Source organism: Bombina bombina, chromosome 2 (assembly GCF_027579735.1).
Source record: "Bombina bombina isolate aBomBom1 chromosome 2, aBomBom1.pri, whole genome shotgun sequence".
Lineage (NCBI taxonomy): Eukaryota > Metazoa > Chordata > Amphibia > Anura > Bombinatoridae > Bombina > Bombina bombina.
The window spans coordinates 851,404,153-851,425,813 of NC_069500.1; the positions used below are offsets into that span (position 1 = coordinate 851,404,153).

The 21,661-nt window shown below is 35.4% G+C and overlaps 1 protein-coding gene across 1 annotated transcript in view; it reads right to left on the reverse strand.

Moving 5' to 3' along the window:
- Positions 1 to 21,661, reverse strand: part of LOC128649747 (phospholipid-transporting ATPase ABCA1-like) — a 2,013,556-nt gene that overhangs the window by 1,260,881 nt on the left and 731,014 nt on the right. Inside the window, exon 15 of the mRNA XM_053703184.1 lies at positions 8,995 to 9,217. Coding sequence (XP_053559159.1) covers positions 8,995 to 9,217 — 223 coding nt within the window. The remainder of the gene's footprint in view (positions 1 to 8,994; positions 9,218 to 21,661) is intronic.

Consider the following 21,661-nt stretch of genomic DNA (forward strand, 5'->3'; position numbering starts at 1 on the left):
CCAAACTGAAACTGCTCCTGAGGATGAAGGATCAGGCTTTTGTTCTTTGTTGAAACGAAAGGAACGAAAACGATTATTAGCCCTGTTTTTACCTTTAGATTTTTTATCCTGTGGTAAAAAAGTTCCTTTCCCACCAGTAACAGTTGAGATAATAGAATCCAACTGAGAACCAAATAATTTATTACCCTGGAAAGAAAGGGAAAGTAGAGTCGATTTAGAAGACATATCAGCATTCCAAGTTTTAAGCCATAAAGCTCTTCTAGCTAAAATAGCTAGAGACATAAACCTGACATCAACTCTGATAATATCAAAAATGGCATCACAGATAAAATTATTAGCATGTTGAAGAAGAATAATAATATTATGAGAATCATGATCTGTTACTTGTTGCGCTAAAGTTTCCAACCAAAAAGTTGAAGCTGCAGCAACATCAGCCAATGATATAGCAGGTCTAAGAAGATTACCTGAACACAGATAAGCTTTTCTTAGAAAGGATTCAATTTTCCTATCTAAAGGATCCTTAAAGGAAGTACCATCTGCCGTAGGAACAGTAGTATGTTTAGCAAGGGTAGAAATAGCCCCATCAACTTTAGGGATTTTGTCCCAAAACTCTAATCTGTCGGACGGCACAGGATATAATTGCTTAAAACGTTTAGAAGGAGTAAATGAATTACCCAAATTATTCCATTCTCTGGAAATTACTTCAGAAATAGCACCAGGAACAGGAAAAACTTCTGGAATAACCACAGGAGATTTAAAGACCTTGTCTAAACGTTTAGATTTAGTATCAAGAGGACCAGAATCCTCAATTTCTAAAGCAATTAAAACTTCTTTAAGTAAAGAACGAATAAATTCCATTTTAAATAAATATGAATATTTATCAGCATCAACCTCTGAGACAGAATCCTCTGAACCAGAAGAATCATTAGAATCAGAATGATGATGTTCATTTAAAAATTCATCTAGATAAAGAGAAGTTTTAAAAGATTTTTTGTGTTTACTAGAAGGAGGAATAACAGACATAGCCTTCTTAATGGATTCAGAAACAAAATCTCTTATGTTATCAGGAACACTCTGAACATTAGATGTTGTTGGAACTGCAACAGGTAATGGTACTTTACTAAAGGAAATATTATCTGCATTAACAAGTTTGTCATGACATTTAATACAAACAACAGCTGGAGGAACAGCTACCAAAAGTTTACAGCAGATACACTTAGCTTTGGTAGTTCCAGCACCAGACAGCGATTTTCCTGAAGTATCTTCTGACTCAGATGCAACGTGAGACATCTTGCAATATGTAAGAGAAAAAACAACATATAAAGCAAAATTGATCAAATTCCTTAAATGACAGTTTCAGGAATGGGAAAAAATGCCAAAGAACAAGCTTCTAGCAACCAGAAGCAATGAAAAATGAGACTTAAATAATGTGGAGACGCCCATATTTTTTTAGCGCCAAATAAGACGCCCACATTATTTGGCGCCTAAATGCTTTTGGCGCCAAAAATGACGCCACATCCGGAACGCCGACATTTTTGGCGCAAAAGAACGTCAAAAAAATGACGCAACTTCCGGCGACACGTATGACGCCGGAAACAGAAAAGATTTTTTGCTCCAAAAAAGTCAGCGCCAAGAATGACGCAATAAAATGAAGCATTTTCAGCCCCCGCGAGCCTAACAGCCCACAGGGAAAAAAGTAAAATGTTTAAGGTAAGAAAAATGATTGATTCAAATGCATTATCCCAAATATGAAACTGACTGTCTGAAAAAAAGGAATGTTGAACATTCTGAGTCAAGGCAAATAAATGTTTGAATACATATATTTAGAACTTTAAAAAAGTGCCCAACCATAGCTTTAGAGTGTCACAGAAAATAAGACTTACTTACCCCAGGACACTCATCTACATGTTTGTAGAAAGCCAAACCAGTACTGAAACGAAAATCAGCAGAGGTAATGGTATATATAAGAGTATATCGTCGATCTGAAAAGGGAGGTAAGAGATGAATCTCTACGACCGATAACAGAGAACCTATGAAATAGACCCCGTAGAAGGAGATCATTGAATTCAAACAGGCAATACTCTCTTCACATCCCTCTGACATTCACTGCACGCTGAGAGGAAAACCAGGCTCCAACCTGCTGCGGAGCGCATATCAACGTAGAATCTAGCACAAACTTACTTCACCACCTCCAAGTTTGTAAAAACTGATTTGTGGGTGTGGTGAGGGGTGTATTTATAGGCATTTTGAGGTTTGGGAAACTTTGCCCCTCCTGGTAGGAATGTATATCCCATACGTCACTAGCTCATGGACTCTTGCTAATTACATGAAAGAAACAGTTGCCCTTTTGTCTTACAGGAATAAAAAAAAAATGTTTTCATTCAGTACTGTAAAAAACATATTTGGAATAATGGAAAGAAGTCTTGTGCCAAGAAGGATATTGCTGCGACTACAATGACTACCCAAGACAAACAGGATTACTTTAGAGACCATCCTGGAGTCATTTGAGGATCATTAAAGAGACAGTCTACATTCATATTAAACTTATATAGTTCAAATCATTGCCCCCACAGTATTACTTCTTTCCTGCATGTCACTATACTTTTCACAGCAGATTTGTAGATATTTCAAATCAATTTGCGCCGTTCAGTAATTACAAATGGCTCCAAAACTCTGCCTATTAATAATGTCATACATACATCACTTCAGCTACTTCCTTGATTCTTCAATGAACTTGCAAATAAACTTCAATTTGGGTTCCCCCTTTGCTCATACGCATTCTGGCCATATCGACGTCATCGTTCCTAGAAATCCAGACTATACACAATACTAATGCAATCCACAGCTCTTCCGGAATTGCGATTATCACATTGGATACACTGCTCATGCTCAGTAGCTGACGCACAACTTGGTGACGTCAGCAAGCTACACGGGCACAAAATTTAAATAAAATTAAAAAATGAATCAGGGAATGAAGAAGACGATGAAAGGCGGAGCTTTGGGGCCATTTGTAATTACTGAACGGCGCAAATAAATTTGAAATATCTCCAAATCCCCTGAAATGCAGGTAAGAAGTAATACTCTGGGGGCAATGATTATAAGAATATAAGTTTAATATGAATGTAGACTGTCCCTTTAAACTACTTAAGAAGTAATTTGCACATTATGAGACATCTCCAGGTTTGTAAAGTCATCAGCTAAGTTAAAAATCTCTGGGTGATGTCTTCAGAATGATTAGCAGATTACCTTACTGATTACTTCACAAGCATGAACAGCCAGTGATTGACTCTAGAGTCATCTCATTTTAATATTTTGCCCTGTGGGCATACTTCAGGATGGCATCTTATGACTAGTCTGGAGTCATTGATTACTTCAGAATGACTCCAGGAATATAATTTTTTAGACTAGGGAAAGCCCAAATAGGCTGAGATGTTCATCAGTGGTTAGCTGTAAAAATAATTTGTTCAGAAGAGAATTGCTTGGTATTTGAGGGATTTACTGTCCTTATGGATGGGGTCAGACTGATGTACTGCTGGAAACTTCTCTTTTGTAAAATGCACATTACAAGCAAAAAGAGGATGTACCCTGTGTGGGCACCATTTCATTAGGTGAGCTGCTTTGTACTGTCCATCCCCAGTTTCTCTCCAGTCTACTGTAAAAAACATACCAGTGAGGTGAGGACTCTCACCATGAAGTCTCAGAAGCTCCAAAACATTTAAAGGGACAGTCAAGTATAAATTAAACTTTCATTATTCAGATAGGACTTTTAATTTTAATTGACTTTCCAATTTACTTTTATCACCAAATTTGCTTTTTTATCTTGGTATTCTTAGTTTAAACTAAACATAGGTAGGCTCATATGCTAATTTCTAAGCCTTTGAGGGCTGCCTCTTATCACATGCTTTTTAAATCTCTTTTCAACAGAAAGAGACAGAAAGTACACGTGGGCCATATAGATAACACTGTGTTCAGGCACAGGGGGTTATTTAAGATCTAGCACAATACAATGCTAAATTTAAGACAATAGATAATAACAAGTCACAGTCATGTGATCAGGGGGCTGGAAGAAGGTTCCTAGATACAAGGTAATCACAGAGGTAAAAAGTACATTATATAACTGTGTTGGTTGTGCAAAACTGGGGAATGGGTAATAAAGGGATTATCTATCTTTTAAAACAATAACAATTCTATGGTTGACTGTCCCTTTAAGTTTTTCTTATTGCTTTCTTAAAAGGACAAATTCACAATCAAATCTACATAAGAAGTTCATGTAAACATTCTAAAAGTAAATATGAAGTTTATGTCATTATTTTTTTCTGCTTTTCATGAAATTCTCCTCAAATTTGCAAACTGTAGATGTAGCTTCAGGGCATTAGCATTTCAGGCTCTCTCACGCCTCTCTACCACCTCAAGGCTTGGGGGCCGCAGTCAGGATTTATCTTTGCACAAGCATTTTCTAGTGAAATGCTTGTGCAATGCCGCCCCCTGCACATTTGCGGCCAATCGGCCACTAGCAGGGGGTGTCAATCAACTCATTCATATCTGATCCGGATGATTGCTGTCCGCTGCCTCAAAGGTGGCGGATGAGTTAAGGAGCAGCAGTCTTAATACCGCTGCTTCTTAAGTTTACATTTCCGGCGAGCCAAAGGCTTGCACAGAAACAGCTGCATCCGCAGCTTAGTAATTTGGCCCCAAGGGGCGATAAACCTTGCTTTTGTGCAGTTGATTGCGTTAGAGCAGGGTGCACAGCTGCATGAGCAAATGCTTTCTGCAATGTTAAATTTGGGCAGCACAATGCAGGGCAGATAAAGTTCCTTAGAGCGAACCTTGTCTGTCCAGCAATTGATAAATGTGTGCAGCTGAATGCCAACCTGCACATTGATATCACTGTCCATGAAATTCAAATTTGCTTTTTCAGAAATGAAAAAATAAAATCAAAAAGAAAGATTTGATAATAGAAAATAAAATGGGAAATTTTGCTACAGAGCCATGATGACACTGTTTCCATCCATGAGTCTGGAGGTGGATCCTTATCTTAAAGTGAAATGACTTCTACAGTGAGTCAAACACATGTGTGCTTGTGTATAGTATTCAGTATATGTATTTATGAAGATGGGAGGTGGTTTGTATACTTAACATGCATTGTGAAAGCTTGTATTATGCTGATGCCTAAGTGAATTTCTAGATTATTACACCCAATATATTTCTCAATATCATCTTTGAGCTATAAGCACTTATTCTTGGGAATACTTTTTCTTTGTATGTGTACACTTATTAATTTACTGCATGTTTTTAATTGGTTACTTAGCAACCATTTATGCAATTTGCACAATTTAGGGGGGCTTATTCTTCAATTGTCTACAGTTTAATTGTACAATGCTTTCCTGAGGAAGAGGCTAATACCCCAAAAGGCTTCCTACCTGCTGTCTAAATCAGGTGAGAGTTCAGGTCCCACTCTATCTATCTATCTATCTATCTATCTATCTATCTATCTATCTATCTATCTATCTATTTATCTATCTCTCTCTCTCTCTCTATCTATCTCTCTCTCTATCTATCTATCTTTCTGTTCTGGAGAGGACATGCTTAATAAAGAAGGTTAAAGAAGGCACATGATCTCTCAGAGTACATGATCATGAACAAAAATTTACTCTTACTTCTCTATATTTTCCAGAAAACATTTTTCAGAATTGGTTAATATTCTGTTAACATTGTTAATATCACAAACACATAGTTTCATGGAAAGAGAACATGGAAATAAAACAGTCAACAGAGTTAAATACTTCTTTGAAGAACTTATTAACTTGGCTAGCACAAACATATTTATAGTTTATACACAACATAGCTTTGTATCAATATTTTAGACAGAGATCCTAAAATGTCTAAAAGCGGCATTTGCTCTGTGACTTAAAGTAGAGTTCCGAACTTTCATGCAAGAATGTATTATTCTCAGAATTCTGATATCCCATAGACCCATCTGATTATACATACAATTTTTTGAGCATTTTCAGCACTGCATCAGAATTAAAAGTATTAAAGGTACATAATATTCAAAAGTTTTGTTATATCTATAAATGTATTGAAGTGGTTTGTTGTTTTTAAAAATTGATAATCCTGTGTTGAACAAGCAAAATGTTTATATTGCCCCGTAAGACGTAGACATGCCTAAATATTAGTTGCACTTTTCTGTTTAACTTTAAAGTGAATGTCAATTTTGATGCTAAAGTGCCCGGTTTTTAAACATTTGATTAAAAACAGGGGCACTTTAATTCATCAAAATTTACATTTCACTCCTGTTGAGAAACAAAACTTACCTTTTAATCTTCACAGCAGCTCCAGCAAAGCCTCTTCCTGGGTCTCAAATGAGGAATCTGGCTTCCTCCAATCACAGCGTTGAATCAGACATTGATTCCCCCGGTGGGGAAGCCGTGATTGGAGGATGACCGATCCACCACTTCTGAAGTCAGAAATGGCTTGCAACGACCAGAGGAAGCTGGAGCTGCTGTCAAGTTTAAAAGGTAAGTTTTTTTTCTCAACAGGAGTGAAATGTAAATTTTGATGAATTAATCAAAATTTTTAAAAATGGGCACTTTAGCATCAAAATTGACATTCACTTTAAATGGAAAACAACTTTATTAAACACTTTAAAGGAATAGTATAGTTAAAATTAAACTTTCATGATTTAAATAAACTTTTTAATTTACTCCTATTATCAATTTTTCTTTGTTCTCTTGGTATCTTTGAGTGTAAGCTTAGGAGCCAGCCCATTTTTGTTTCAGAACCTGGGTAGCGCTGGCTAATTGGTGGCTACATTTAGACACCAATCAGAAAGCGCTACCCAGGTGCTGAATGAAAAATGGGCTGGCTACTATGCTTACATTTCTGCTTTTTCAAATAAAGATACCAAGAGAACGAAGAAATAAAGATAATAGGAGTAAATTAGAAAGTTGCTTAAAATTGCACGCTCTATTGGAATCATGAAAGTAATTTTGACTATACTATTCCTTTAATGATAGTGACTGTACATCACCTGTGGTTCTCAGAGCTGTAATGGCACAGATCTCACCGCATGCAGTTTTGCCACTGCCCTTTATGTGCGACAGACTGTGACAGACAGAAAGATAATTTGTTTATTACCCATACCCCAGTTTTGCATAACATATTAATATACTTTTATCCTCTGTGATTACCTTGTATCTAAGCCTATTTTGAAAGCCCCCTGATCACATGGCTATTTATTTTTTATCTATTGACTTGCATTTTAGCCAATTAGTGTAGTGTCAGCCACAACTTCAAGGGCATGAGCACAATGTTATCTATTTGGCCCACATGAACTAGCAGTCTCTTGTTGTGAAAAGCTAATAAAAAAGCATGTGATAAGAGGCTATCTGTAGTGGCTTAGAAACAGGCAGAAATTTAGAGATTTAAATGTTATAAAATATATTAATATAATTATGTTGGTTGTGCACTGCAAAGCTGGGGAATGGGTAGTAAAGGTCCTTTTTATACAATAACAATTTTTGTGTTGACTGTTCCTTTAAGGTGTTAACATTTTTTCACACCAAAACAAAAAAGGTGTTTGAGTTTCTTTTATATAATTGATAGAAGCATTTTTAGTACAATGCCACTTTAATTCAGTCAGTTTCTAAAAATTGTTTTTCACTGATTAAAGGGATAGAAAGATCAAAATTGAAATATGCATGTTGTGCATTTCAGTGTGAAATAGAGGCAGTTTCTGCAATATACTCACATTAGCAAAAAGGCTTCTAATACAATGTTACTGTTTTTCTGTGGCATACGCACATATCCTGTGAGGCACCCGTGCGCCAGTCTTTAAACACCACACGTTCTCAGAGAGAGTCAGTGGTTGCTTGTATGACACAAATTGTGCTTTCACTGAAGCAATAAACACCATCTTCAGCTCTCTAAGCTTGAATACTGGCTCACAGGCCCTCACAGGATATGTGTGTATTTCACAGTAATAACTTTTATTAGAAGTAGTTTGGCTAATGGAAGTACAGGTGGCCCTCGTTTTACAACGGTTCAATTTACACTGTTTCAGAATAACAACCTTTTTTTCCAGTCATGTGACTGAGATTGAGAAGCAGTGCATTTATTAAAATAGCCAGTAGGTGGAGCTGTCCGCTTGTGTTTCAGCAAAGCCAAGCAAGCTGAAATGAATCAGTTTAACCAGACCTGAGCTATCGAGCAGATTTCATAGGAACAAGATCTTCCTGTCTTTAAATCAGTCCAGATTGGAATGCATAGAAAGAACTGTTTGCAGAAAAATGCAAGTGAAGTCTGTGTTGTGTGATTATTTTATTAGGTTTATAATGCTGTTTAGCAAATGTTTTTGTTCATTTAACTTAGTTTAATTATATATTCTGTGCTGTGTGATTATTGTATTAGGTTTTTTCATTTGAAAGCTTTAAAAATAATGCATTAAGTGTTACTTATAACAATTTTGAGAGGACAGGCTCCTCTCAAAATTGTTATAAGTAACACTTAACCTATCTCCCTCACTTCCCATTGACTTACATTATAAACTGGGTTTCAATTTACAACGGTTTCGATTTACAACCATTCCTTCTGGAACCTAACCCCGGCGTAAACTGAGGGCTACCTGTATATTGCAAGAATGATTCTATTTCAAATTGAATTGCATTTATGTACATTTTAATTTTGACTTTTCTATCCCTTTAATATTTCTGTTCTTTTGTTTATTGTTCTTTTGTTTATTAAATTATAGCATTAAAATTTCTATTGGAAATTGCATACAATATTGCATTATATAATTAAAAAATGGTGTCAATTATTAAGCAAGCATGATCTTGATGTATGCATAACCAAAAATAGGTAATTACATAATTAAAAAGAGAACATAACTAAAAGATGCAATAAAAAAATGCAGGGTTTTATCATAATTAAAAAAAAAATCATGCAGAAATTAAATTAATTATACATTTAATTAACTTTAAAATTATCATTCGTCACCTTGAGCGTGATTGTGAGAAGAAATGCACTGATGACAAGTGGAATAAAACTGCTGATAAACCAGCTAAAACGGTAAGTGCCACTTCCAAGTCCCATCATCCTCACTGTTTCCTTAAGACGGGCTTCTTTTTCATAAACTATACCTTTCACAATCATAGCCACTGAATAAATCCAGGCCAAGGTCATAAACAGTGGGAGCGAACGAGAGAGGGAGCGCATGTATCTACACGGGAGCAAGATAATAAAACAACAGTAATAGAACAATTGCTGATTAATAATGAAAAAAGGATTAATTATCAGACCAAGGCTATCTACAATTGCAGATTAGTCAATGTTGAATCGTGCTGTGAGAATTTTCTTTTCATTTAGGCTGAATGACAAGCAATGCTGTTGCTGACATTTGTACACCATGTACAATCTGAGAGCGTAGATTTCATTTATTTATTCAATGCTTTACAAAAAGGAATATGTTTACTAGGTTTTGTTCAGATTATCTATTTAGTAAAATTGTTTACAGCCACTTGTAGTTATTTATGAATGTTATGTGCAAAAGTAAGTAAATGTGTTTAACTATTACACACTAGAAACAAGATTTAATTTTATATATATATATGTATATATATATATATATATATATATATATATATATATAAAAATCAATGTAAATATTTGCATAGGAAATAAGCACATCTAGGCAAGTATCCCCGCTTGCTTGAAAAGCAAGCGGGGATACTTGCCTAGATGTGCTTATTTCCTATGCAAATATTTACATTGATTTAATTTTGAGACATGGAGGATTTTAATTTTAGTTTTTTTATCTCCCCCCCATAATTTTAATGAATTTTGGTTTATATATATATATATATATATATATATATATATATATATAGGTCTGAGGAAGGGGAGTGTGTCCCCCGAAACATCACAAGGATTAAAGCCACCATTTCTTTGAAAGACCAGTGAGTGCCCTCTGTACTGCTACTACAGTAAACAGATCCACCCTCCCAGAGGCAACAACCTGGGTGCAAAAATGGAATGAATAATCAAATAGAATTAAATGATGCACTCTCAGTAATTTCAGACAAAACAATGTCAAAGGTTTTTTGATGTTTGGGGGAATATAGATATATATATATATATATATATATGCACACACACACACACAGTATATATATATATATATATATATATATATATATATATATAAACATACACAGTATATATACATAGTTTTAGACATTCATATTCTTGAAAGAAGTGAATTAAGATTTTGGCATTTTTGCCTGTAAATATATCATTCAGAACAGCTGCCCCATCATATTAACTTAAAGATACATAAAAACCTAATTTTTTTTCTTTCATGATTCAGATAGAGCATTCCATTTTAAACAAGTTTCCAATTTATTTCTATTATTTAATTTACTTAATTTTATTGGTATCTTTTGTTGAAAAGCATATCTAGATAGGGTCAGGAGCTTAGATCTAGCTGCTGATTGCTGGCTGAACGTATATGCCCATTTTCATTGGCTTACAAAAGTGTTCAGCTAGCTCCGAGGAGTGCAGCATTGCAGCTTCTTCAAGCTTTTCTGTCCCTTAATTAATGTTTTTTTTTCTATTTTTCGTAAAATTTGAACTGTGAATTAAAGTGCGATAAAAATTTTCATGAAAAGGGCCTATTTTGTTGCGGAAATAGATATCATGTACACAAGGCTTGTACCTACTGCGTTAAACAAATACATACATTTGGAGATTGTAGAAAATACAATCCTAAAAAGAGTGTTTGAGTTAATTATGTTTTATTATCTGTAATAATAATCATAACTATATAAACAGAATGAGAGAGTTCATGTCAGAAGTTTGAAAGGTTTAACATAATGTTTCTATAGTGAGTAACCTAGCAACAAGCATGTTATTATGGGCAATATTGTTGAGTCTATGGTTCTTATCTGCTGTAAAAATATTTATCTATGTTTATCTCCTCAGGCCTATCGAATAATGAATAGGGATGGGTGAATGTGTTTATATTCAAATTCGAATGTTAGAACGAATGTTATTGTAGAAATTCGATTTACATAATAGAATGTTGATAAGAACGAATATTCTTAAAAATTCGATTTTCGAATGTTATTTACAGTTTTCGAATGTCACATTCGAATGTGACATTCGAATTCGAATGTCACATTCAAATTCGAATATTACATTTATAAAACACAGTATTAGACTAGAAATACTATTTCGAATTCGAATGTCACATTTGAATCGAATATCACATTCGAATCGAATATCACATTCAAATCGAATATTACATTTAAAAAACACAGTATTAGACTAGAAATACTATTTCAAATTCGAATGTGACATTCGAATTCGAATGTAGCATTCAAATTCTAATATTACATTTATTAAACACAGTTGTAGACTAGAAATACTATTTCGAATTTGAATGTCACATTCGAATTCGAATATTACATTTCGAAATTGAATGAATACATAGCTAAACATTCTATTATTCGAACAAATATTTTCGAATTTTATTGAAAAATTTGAAAACGAAAATTCCAAAATAGAATGTTAGAATGTTATATAAACATTCGAAATTCGATTTGAACGAACGAATGTATCAAAATTCGTTTTAAATTTCGAATTTTTAGAAACATTCGCCCATCCCTAATAATGAACTTTCCATGTGTCAAACCATACCCCAGATAGGCCATAAACTGTAGTACACAATGCTATTTGAGAAGTTCACCTCAGTATATTAGTTTTATTGAATATCTATCTGACAAGCATCTCTAATATTAGATATTTTAATACAAGTGTGTAGTGATACCTTTATTCATAGTTGATTGTTATTTGTTCCTGCCTGCTTTTTTTGTCACAACGCTCTTGAGTAGTATCTGTCATGGGTTAGGTGTTGGTAGAGTGACAGTCTATAGATAAAATACCTTCCTATGGGTACTCCATTCTTGGTTGTTCACTGTGCATACAGACTATGACACCTTTTTATTTAGTGATCTGAAATCTTTCAAGGTTTTTATATTGTTTTATAATTTGTTTTCTTCTTTCCTTTTCAGTGATTTCAGCAGTGGTAGAGCTAATTAAAATTGGGCCCCGGTGCACTAAACTTTTTGGGTAATTTATATAAAATACTGAGTGGTAAATTAAAAGAATTTTTTTAAGTTTGAAATTAGTGACAATTTCCTTCCATACCTTGTGTTTCTTAAGATCATATTTCCCACCTACTGTAATAAATGAAGTTTTAGCTCTAAAAAATATCTATCAAAGTGACATAAGAGGCACTAAAAAACAAATGTCCATTTAAATAAATGAAAGTCTTGGAATCTCCACAATAGGGTCAGTCCACGATCCTAAAGAGGCAGCACTTTTTCTTAACACTGGCCGAACAAATAGATCAAGGTCAACCTAGAAGAGACAAAAGAAGGTGCCACGATCACGGGCAAATAGCAATCACAAACATAAGATGCCAATCTAAAGCGTTGTAGGCGTAGCACAATAAGTGCTACAAATCTGGCATCACCCTTGCAAAGGATGAGATCATTGCTGACCTCTGTGACGGTGTGAGGAGCTGATATGTGAAGTCTACCAGTGGATCTTTAACTTCCCCCTCAGTGCCAGTGAGACAGCGAGCTGGGCCGCTGTTAATTGTTCCAGCCTGCGCTTTTCAGCACTTATTGTGCTACAACGCACGGTAGTACCATCTTTCGTTTGGGATTGCTGTTTACCCATGATTGTTTTACACAATGTGGCACCTTCTTTTCATCTTTTCAGGTATGACTGAGTTTTTAGCTTTGCATTCAATCACTAGAATGTGTTTTTCTGAAATAAGTGAATAATTAGAAACAGATAAAAAAAAATGAACCAACCAACCACAAATATAATCTATGGTATATTTTATCATGCATTTTGTCATATTTCAACTGTAAAACTATGCTACTTAGTTATTATCTTGGCGTAATGTATCTGAAGCATGATATTAAACCTCATCTCTGATGGAAGAATGAAGAGCAGCCATTTTATGGTCATGTCATAATGATGGATAATGAAGAAGTAGTTAATAATTCATTTTTTTATCTCAAGCCATATAATGGTGGTACAGAGAACCATTTGCACATTACCGTTATCTTACATTTCTGTTTGAATCCATCTGTCTGTGTCATATTAAAGCATAGCATAAGGTTAAGGCATGTGGAACATTTAGACAGTTTGCATTTTTTGGCAACATTATGTGATGAGTATACCTAGGTTTAATTTATTGATAAGATTTGGACATTTACCTCATAATTACACAAACTGGAAATGTATGGCCATCCGGGAAAATTTGGAAACCTTCCATGAATTCAAAAGGCTTTTCGTGTGAAGGTTTATTGACATCCTCACAGATGTACGGCGTTATTCTGAATAATGACACTCTTTGTTCTGACAACTAGGGTATCATTTGTTAACGTTATTACAGCCATGGAGATCTCTATGATGCCAGTAACAATAACAAATTGCGGATGTTCAGAAAGAAGTGTCATTATTCAGAAGGAGAAAAAAAAAATATATTAATCAAAGATTATGCTATTCGTGCCATGAAACTGACACAGAAACCGTTTAAAATGACAATCTCAGCCATATTTGTATCTTATCATTTAAAAACCATTCTTCAAAGATATGATACATCGAACATAATTTTCTAACAAATGACAGATATATTAGTCAATTTGGTTGATTGAGGCCATGGAACATAGTCAAAGATTTTATTACAATCACTAAAAACATATTCAGAAATATATTTAAAGGGACATTATAGCCAAAAAAAAAATATTTCATGATTCAGATAGAGCATACTGTTTTAAACAACTTTCTAATTTACTTCGGTTATAAATTTGTCTTTGTTCTCTTGGTATCTTTTGTTGAAAAACAGGGCGGTAAGTTCAGGACCGTTCATGTTTCTGCAGCACTATATAGCAGCCATTTTGCAAGAATGTGATCCATATGCAAGAGCACTAGATGGCAGAACTATTTATTGTCATGTAGTGTTCCAGACACCTACCCAGGTATATCTTCAACAAAGAATACCATGGTGAATGAAGCAAATTTGATAAGACATCATTTGTATGCTCTGTATGAATCACAAAATAAACTTTTTAGATTTCATTTCCTTTTAAGTGGTTAAAGGACCACTTAATGCAGTAGAATTGCATAATTAACATAATATAAAGATAATACAATAACACCTACTCTGAATTTCAAATAAGCAGTAGATATTTTATTTCTGATAAATGTAATTTTTTTTCTCCCATTTTCCGGCCACCTGTATCATGTGACAGACCTCAGCCAATCACAGTATTAGTATACGTATACCCTGTGACCTTGTGCATATGCTCAGTAGGATCTTGTTACCCTGAAAGTGTGAATATAAAAAGACTGTGCAAAATTTGATAAGTTTCTTAAAATGTGACGCTCTAATTCTGAATCATAAATATTCATTTTGACTTGAGGGTCCCTTTAAGTATTCTACAATTTTCTTGAACCTCAAGGTAACAGTGCGTGTTTTCTTATGGGATTAAATAAAGATTAAATTTGCATTTAAAGCTGTGTATCTGATTTAGGGATAGATCTTACAATTCTTTAGTAGAATAAGTGGAAATAAACTCAATATGATTCACCAAGTGTTATACATTTTAAACATTTTTTTTTGTATTCCTAAATGTACTGGTATACACAAAATACAAATTATAAAAAGTAATATTTCATTTTTATTTTTTTAAAATTTGTATTGAAGTTGTTTGGGTGTATTTGTAGATTTTTCTACCACTTCTGGGTTGGTGTAAACTAAAATACAAAGAAAAAAAAACTAACAATATATATGAAACTAGAAGTGCATAAGAGCAAATATAATTAACAATATCACATTTTCTATTGCACTGGCTTAAAACTGAACAATATAAAAAAAATTCCCATAATGCTAAAATATTAAAGGGACAGTCTACTCCAATTTTTTTTGTTTAAAAAGATAGATAATCCCTTTATTACCCATTACCCAGGTTTGCACATCCAACACAGTTATATAAATATACTTTTTACATCTGTAATTACCTTGTATCTAAAACTCTGTAGACAGCCCCCTTATCACGTGACTATTTATTATCTATTGACTTGCATTTCAGCCAAATAGTGCTGTGACCTGCACAACTCCACAGGAGTGAGCACAATGGCACACGTGAATTAGCAGTGTCTTATGAAAAGCTAAAAAAATGTGATAAGAGGCGGTCTTTAGTGTCTTAGAAACAGGAAGAAATTTAGAAGTTTAAAGGTTATAAAGTATATTAATATTAATGGTTGTGTAAAGCTGGGGAATGGGTAGTAAAGGCATTAATCTATCTTTTTAAACAATAATATTTTTGCTGTTGACTGTCCCTTTAAGCGTTGCAGTCCTTGGGAAGACACTGCTTACTTTCTGGCCAGTTGACAACTTTTATTGAAGAAAATAAGGGAGACAAAGGAATTTACAAAGTTCACATGGGAAATCGAGAAATTATACATAGTTACTGAAAAAAACACTTTATTATTTAACAATTTGATACAGTTTGGTTCTATAAAATTCTTCATACAAATCATCTTCATTCACACAGTCTAGCTTAATACATTCACTAATTTTCTGCATTCTATTTCTCATTTAAGGCAAAGTGGGAGTAAAGATTATTAACTAAATGAGAGTAGAAGAGTAAAATAATAAATATTGGGAGATTTGACATGCTGTAAAAAATAAGGGAGAAAAGTGCACAAAGTGCACTGCAATGCTGTAAACAGGCGGAACTGCGCATAACAAAATGGTGCCAGTCGCCTTTCTCTCAATCTCAAGATGAGTGCAGTACTGTTTCAAAATCCTTGGAGGTTGAACTTCAACTTCATATTAACGCTGTATTAGGGAAGTGCTGTAAAGCGAGCTATACCTGTATGTGTGTGTATTTATATGTGTATTTATGTATTTACAGACATATATACACATACATACATATGCATGCATACAGTATATATACATAATTATAAATGTGCTTGGAGATCTTTGCAGTCAAGTAGCTGAAAACATTAAAAATCATATTTATGGAATATTCTTATTTAGTAAAGTGTTGAACTGTATTTACTGTAAATATTTTACATCCCAATGTTTTCAAATAGGTGAATATGTTATAAGTATATATATATATATATATATATATATATATATATATATATATATATATATATATATATATATAAAGAAACCCTCATATATATACAGGGAGTGCAGAATTATTAGGCAAATGAGTATTTTGACCACATCATCCTCTTTATGCATGTTGTCTTACTCCAAGCTGTATAGGCTCGAAAGCCTACTACCAATTAAGCATATTAGGTGATGTGCATCTCTGTAATGAGAAGTGGTGTGGTCTAATGACATCAACACCCTATATCAGGTGTGCATAATTATTAGGCAACTTCCTTTCCTTTGGCAAAATGGGTCAAAAGAAGGACTTGACAGGCTCAGAAAAGTCAAAAATAGTGAGATATCTTGCAGAGGGATGCAGCACTCTTAAAATTGCAAAGCTTCTGAAGCGTGATCATCGAACAATCAAGCGTTTCATTCAAAATAGTCAACAGGGTCGCAAGAAGCGTGTGGAAAAACCAAGGCGCAAAATAACTGCCCATGAACTGAGAAAAGTCAAGCGTGCAGCTGCCAAGATGCCACTTGCCACCAGTTTGGCCATATTTCAGAGCTGCAACATCACTGGAGTGCCCAAAAGCACAAGGTGTGCAATACTCAGAGACATGGCCAAGGTAAGAAAGGCTGAAAGACGACCACCACTGAACAAGACACACAAGCTGAAACGTCAAGACTGAGCCAAGAAATATCTCAAGACTGATTTTTCTAAGGTTTTATGGACTGATGAAATGAGAGTGAGTCTTGATGGGCCAGATGGATGGGCCCGTGGCTGGATTGGTAAAGGGCAGAGAGCTCCAGTCCGACTCAGACGCCAGCAAGGTGGAGGTGGAGTACTGGTTTGGGCTGGTATCATCAAAGATGAGCTTGTGGGGCCTTTTCGGGTTGAGGATGGAGTCAAGCTCAACTCCCAGTCCTACTGCCAGTTTCTGGAAGACACCTTCTTCAAGCAGTGGTACAGGAAGAAGTCTGCATTCTTCAAGAAAAACATGATTTTCATGCAGGACAATGCTCCATCACACGCGTTCAAGTACTCCACAGCGTGGCTGGCAAGAAAGGGTATAAAAGAAGAAAATCTAATGACATGGCCTCCTTGTTCACCTGATCTGAACCCCATTGAGAACCTGTGGTCCATCATCAAATGTGAGATTTACAAGGAGGGAAAACAGTACACCTCTCTGAACAGTGTCTGGGAGGCTGTGGTTGCTGCTGCACGCAATGTTGATGGTGAACAGATCAAAACACTGACAGAATCCATGGATGGCAGGCTTTTGAGTGTCCTTGCAAAGAAAGGTGGCTATATTGGTCACTGATTTGTTTTTGTTTTGTTTTTGAATGTCAGAAATGTATATTTGTGAATGTTGAGATGTTATATTGGTTTCACTGGTAAAAATAAATAATTGAAATGGGTATATATTTGTTTTTTGTTAAGTTGCCTAATAATTATGCACAGTAATAGTCACCCGCACACACAGATATCCCCCTAAAATAGCTATAACTAAAAACTACTTCCAAAACTATTCAGCTTTGATATTAATGAGTTTTTTGGGTTCATTGAGAACATGGTTGTTGTTCAATAATAAAATTAATCCTCAAAAATACAACTTGCCTAATAATTCTGCACTCCCTGTATGTATATATATATATATATATATATATATAAAAATATGTATTTATGAATAAATAGAACATATTCTGCTATTTGAAGAACATTGGAATGTGAAATATTAATATTTCATGTCGGGTTAGCGCACTTGAGTAAACACGATCGTATTTGAGCGTGAGTATGTTTTTATTTTCCCCACTTATCGTGCTCCATTGAAGTCTATAGGGAAATACGTTAACGTGATCGCAATATTATAAGTTCGGCTTTTTGCCCATGTCGGTTACCACTTTTTGGAAAACTTGTTACTTTCAATTTGTAATACGCATTCAACCTGACGTGTGCAAAAAGCTTATTTCTAGCAGAGTTCACATGCGAACTGGAGCGCAAAATACCACTCCACTTATAATCTAGCCCTATATGAGCAATACATTTTACAACTTAGTGTAGTAACAAATTGTACTTCTTCTACATTTATTATAGTTTAGTTATTGTGAGTATTATTTTCTAGGGCCTAGATTTGGAGTTTGGCGGTAGCCGTGAAAACCAGCGTTAGAGGCTCCTAACGCTGGTTTTAGGCTACCGCCGGTATTTGGAGTCAGTCAAAAAAGGGTCTAACGCTCACTTTTCAGACGCGACTTTTCCATACCGCAGATCCCCTTACGTCAATTGCGTATCCTATCTTTTCAATGGGATCTTTCTAACTCCGGTATTTAGAGTCGTGGCTGAAGTGAGCGTTAGAAATCTAACGACAAAACTCCAGCTGCAGAAAAAAGTCAGTAGTTAAGAGCTTTCTGGGCTAACGCCGGTTCATAAAGCTCTTAACTACTGTGCCCTAAAGTACACTAACACCCATAAACTACCTATGCACCCCTAAACCGAGGCACCCCCACATCGCCGACACTCGATTAAATTTTTTTAACCCCTAATCTGCCGACCGCCACCTACGTTATCCTTATGTACCCCTAATCTGCTGCCCCTAACACCGCCGACCCCTATATTATATTTATTAACCCCTAACCTGCCCCCCACAACGTCGCCGCCAGCTACCTACAATAATTAACCCCTAATCTGCCGACCGCCACCTACGTTATACTTATGTACCCCTAATCTGCTGCCCCTAACACCGCCGACCCCTATATTATATTTATTAACCCCTAATCTGCCCCCACAACGTCGCCTCCACCTGCCTACACTTATTAACCCCTAATCTGCCGAGCGGACTGCACCGCTATTATAATAAAGTTATTAACCCCTAATCCGCCTCACTAATCCTATAATAAATAGTATTAACTCCTAATCTGCCCTGCCTAACATCGCCGACACCTAACTTCAATCATTAACCCCTAATCTGCCGACTGGAGCTCACCGCTATTCTAATAAATGTATTAACCCCTAAAGCTAAGTCTAATCCTAACACTAACACCCCCCTAAATTAAATATAATTTAAATCTAACGAAATAAATGAACTCTTATCAAATAAATTATTCCTATTTAAAGCCTACTCGCCGAATGACGGTTCCTTTAAATGACGTCATCCAAGATGGCGTCCCTCGAATTCTGATTGGCTGATAGGATTCCATCAGCCAATCAGAATTTTCCTACCTTAATTCCGATTGGCTGAATTCCGATCAGCCAATCGGAATTCGAGGGACGCCATCTTGGATGACGTCATTTAAAGGAACCGTCATTCGGCGAGTAGGCGTCGGGAGAAGAGGATGTTCCGCGTCGGCTGGAAGATGATGGCTCCGGAAGAAAGAAGATTGAAGATGCCGTTGATAGAAGACTTCAGCCGGATCATTGACCTCTTCAGCTCCCGCTTGGATGATGACTTCAGCCGGATCATGGACCTCTTCAGCTCCCGCTTGGATGATGACTTCAGTCGGATCATGGACCTCTTCAGCACCCACTTGGATCAGGACATCGGAGGAGCTCTTCTGGATCGATCGGTGAACCTGGTATGGTGAAGACAAGGTAGGAAGATCTTCAGGGGCTTAGTGTTAGGTTTATTTAAGGGGGGTTTGGGTTAGATTAGGGGTATGTGGGTGGTAGGTTGTAATGTTGGGGGGGGGTATTGTATGTTTTTTTTACAGGCAAAAGAGCTGAATTCTTTGGGGCATGCCCCGCAAAGGGCCCTGTTCAGGGCTGGTAAGGTAAAAGAGCTTTGAACTTTAGTAATTTAGAATAGGGTAGGGCATTTTTTTATTTTGGGGGGCTTTGTTATTTTATTAGGGGGCTTAGAGTAGGTGTAATTAGTTTAAAATTGTTGTAATATTTTTCTGATGTTTGTAAATATTTTTTTATTTTTTTGTAACTTAGTTCTTTTTTATTTTTTGTACTTTAGTTAGTTTATTTCATTGTATTTATTTGTAGATATTGTATTTAATTCATTTATTGATAGTGTAGTGTTAGGTTTAATTGTAGGTAATTGTAAGTATTTTATTTAATTAATTTATTGATAGTGTAGTGTTAGGTTTAATTGTAACTTAGGTTAGGATTTATTTTACAGGTAATTTTGTAATTATTTTAACTATTTTAGCTATTAAATAGTTCTTAACTATTTAATAGCTATTGTACCTGCTTAAAATAAATACAAAGTTACCTGTAAAATAAATATAAATCCTAAAATAGCTATAATATAATTATAATTTATATTGTAGCTATATTAGGATTTATTTTACAGGTAAGTATTTAGCTTTAAATAGGAATAATTTATTTAATAAGAGTTAATTTATTTAGTTAAATTTAAATTATATTTAACTTAGGGGGGTGTTAGTGTTAGGGTTAGACTTAGCTTTAGGGGTTAATACATTTATTAGAATAGCGGTGAGCTCCAGTCAGCAGATTAGGGGTTAATGTTTGAAGTTAGGTGTCGGCGATGTTAGGGAGGGCAGATTAGGGGTTAATACTATTTATTATAGGGTTAGTGAGGCGGATTAGGGGTTAATAACTTTATAATAATAGAGGTGCGGTCCGCTAGGCAGATTAGGGGTTAATAAGTGTAGGCAGGTGGAGGCAACATTGTGGGGGGCAGATTAGGGGTTAATAAATATAATATAGGGGTCGGCGGTGTTAGGGGCAGCAGATTAGGGGTACATAGGGATAATGTAAGTAGCGGCGGTTTACGGAGCGGCAGATTAGGGGTTAAAAATAATATACAGGGGTCAGCGATAGCGGGGGCAGCAGAATAGGGGTTAATAAGTGTAAGGTTAGGGGTGTTTAGACTCGGGGTACATGTTAGGGTGTTAGGTGCAGACGTAGCAAGTGTTTCCCCATAGACAACAATGGGGCTGCGTTAGGAGCTGAACGTGGCTTTTTTGCAGGTGTTAGGTTTTTTTTCAGCTCAAACAGCCCCATTGTTTTCTATGGGGAATTGTGCACAAGCACGTTTTTGAGGCTGGCCGCGTCCGTAAGCAACTCTGGTATCGAGAGTTGCAGTGGCGTTAAATATGCTGTACGCTCCTTTTTTGGAGCCTAACGCAGCCATTCTGTGGACTCTCAATACCAGAGTTATTTTAAAGGTGCGGCCAGAAAAAAGCCAGCGTTAGCTACGCGGGTCGTTACCGACAAAACTCTAAATCTAGCCGTAGGATAATTACATTTCTATTGACACAAAAAGCACACTGCTCAAGGGACTTAAAACTCCCTGGAGCTCCAGCTTGCAGGTTTAACTATACCAATTCACAGGAAAATGTATGAGGCATGAACACAGATATATAGTTCTATAAATAAAATTATATATTCTATATATATTTTAACACAAAACCGAACGTAAATATTCCTACACACGAAAAACAAAATTATGTTATGATGCAGAAATAAATCATTATTGCTAGTCTTACTATAATTCACAATAA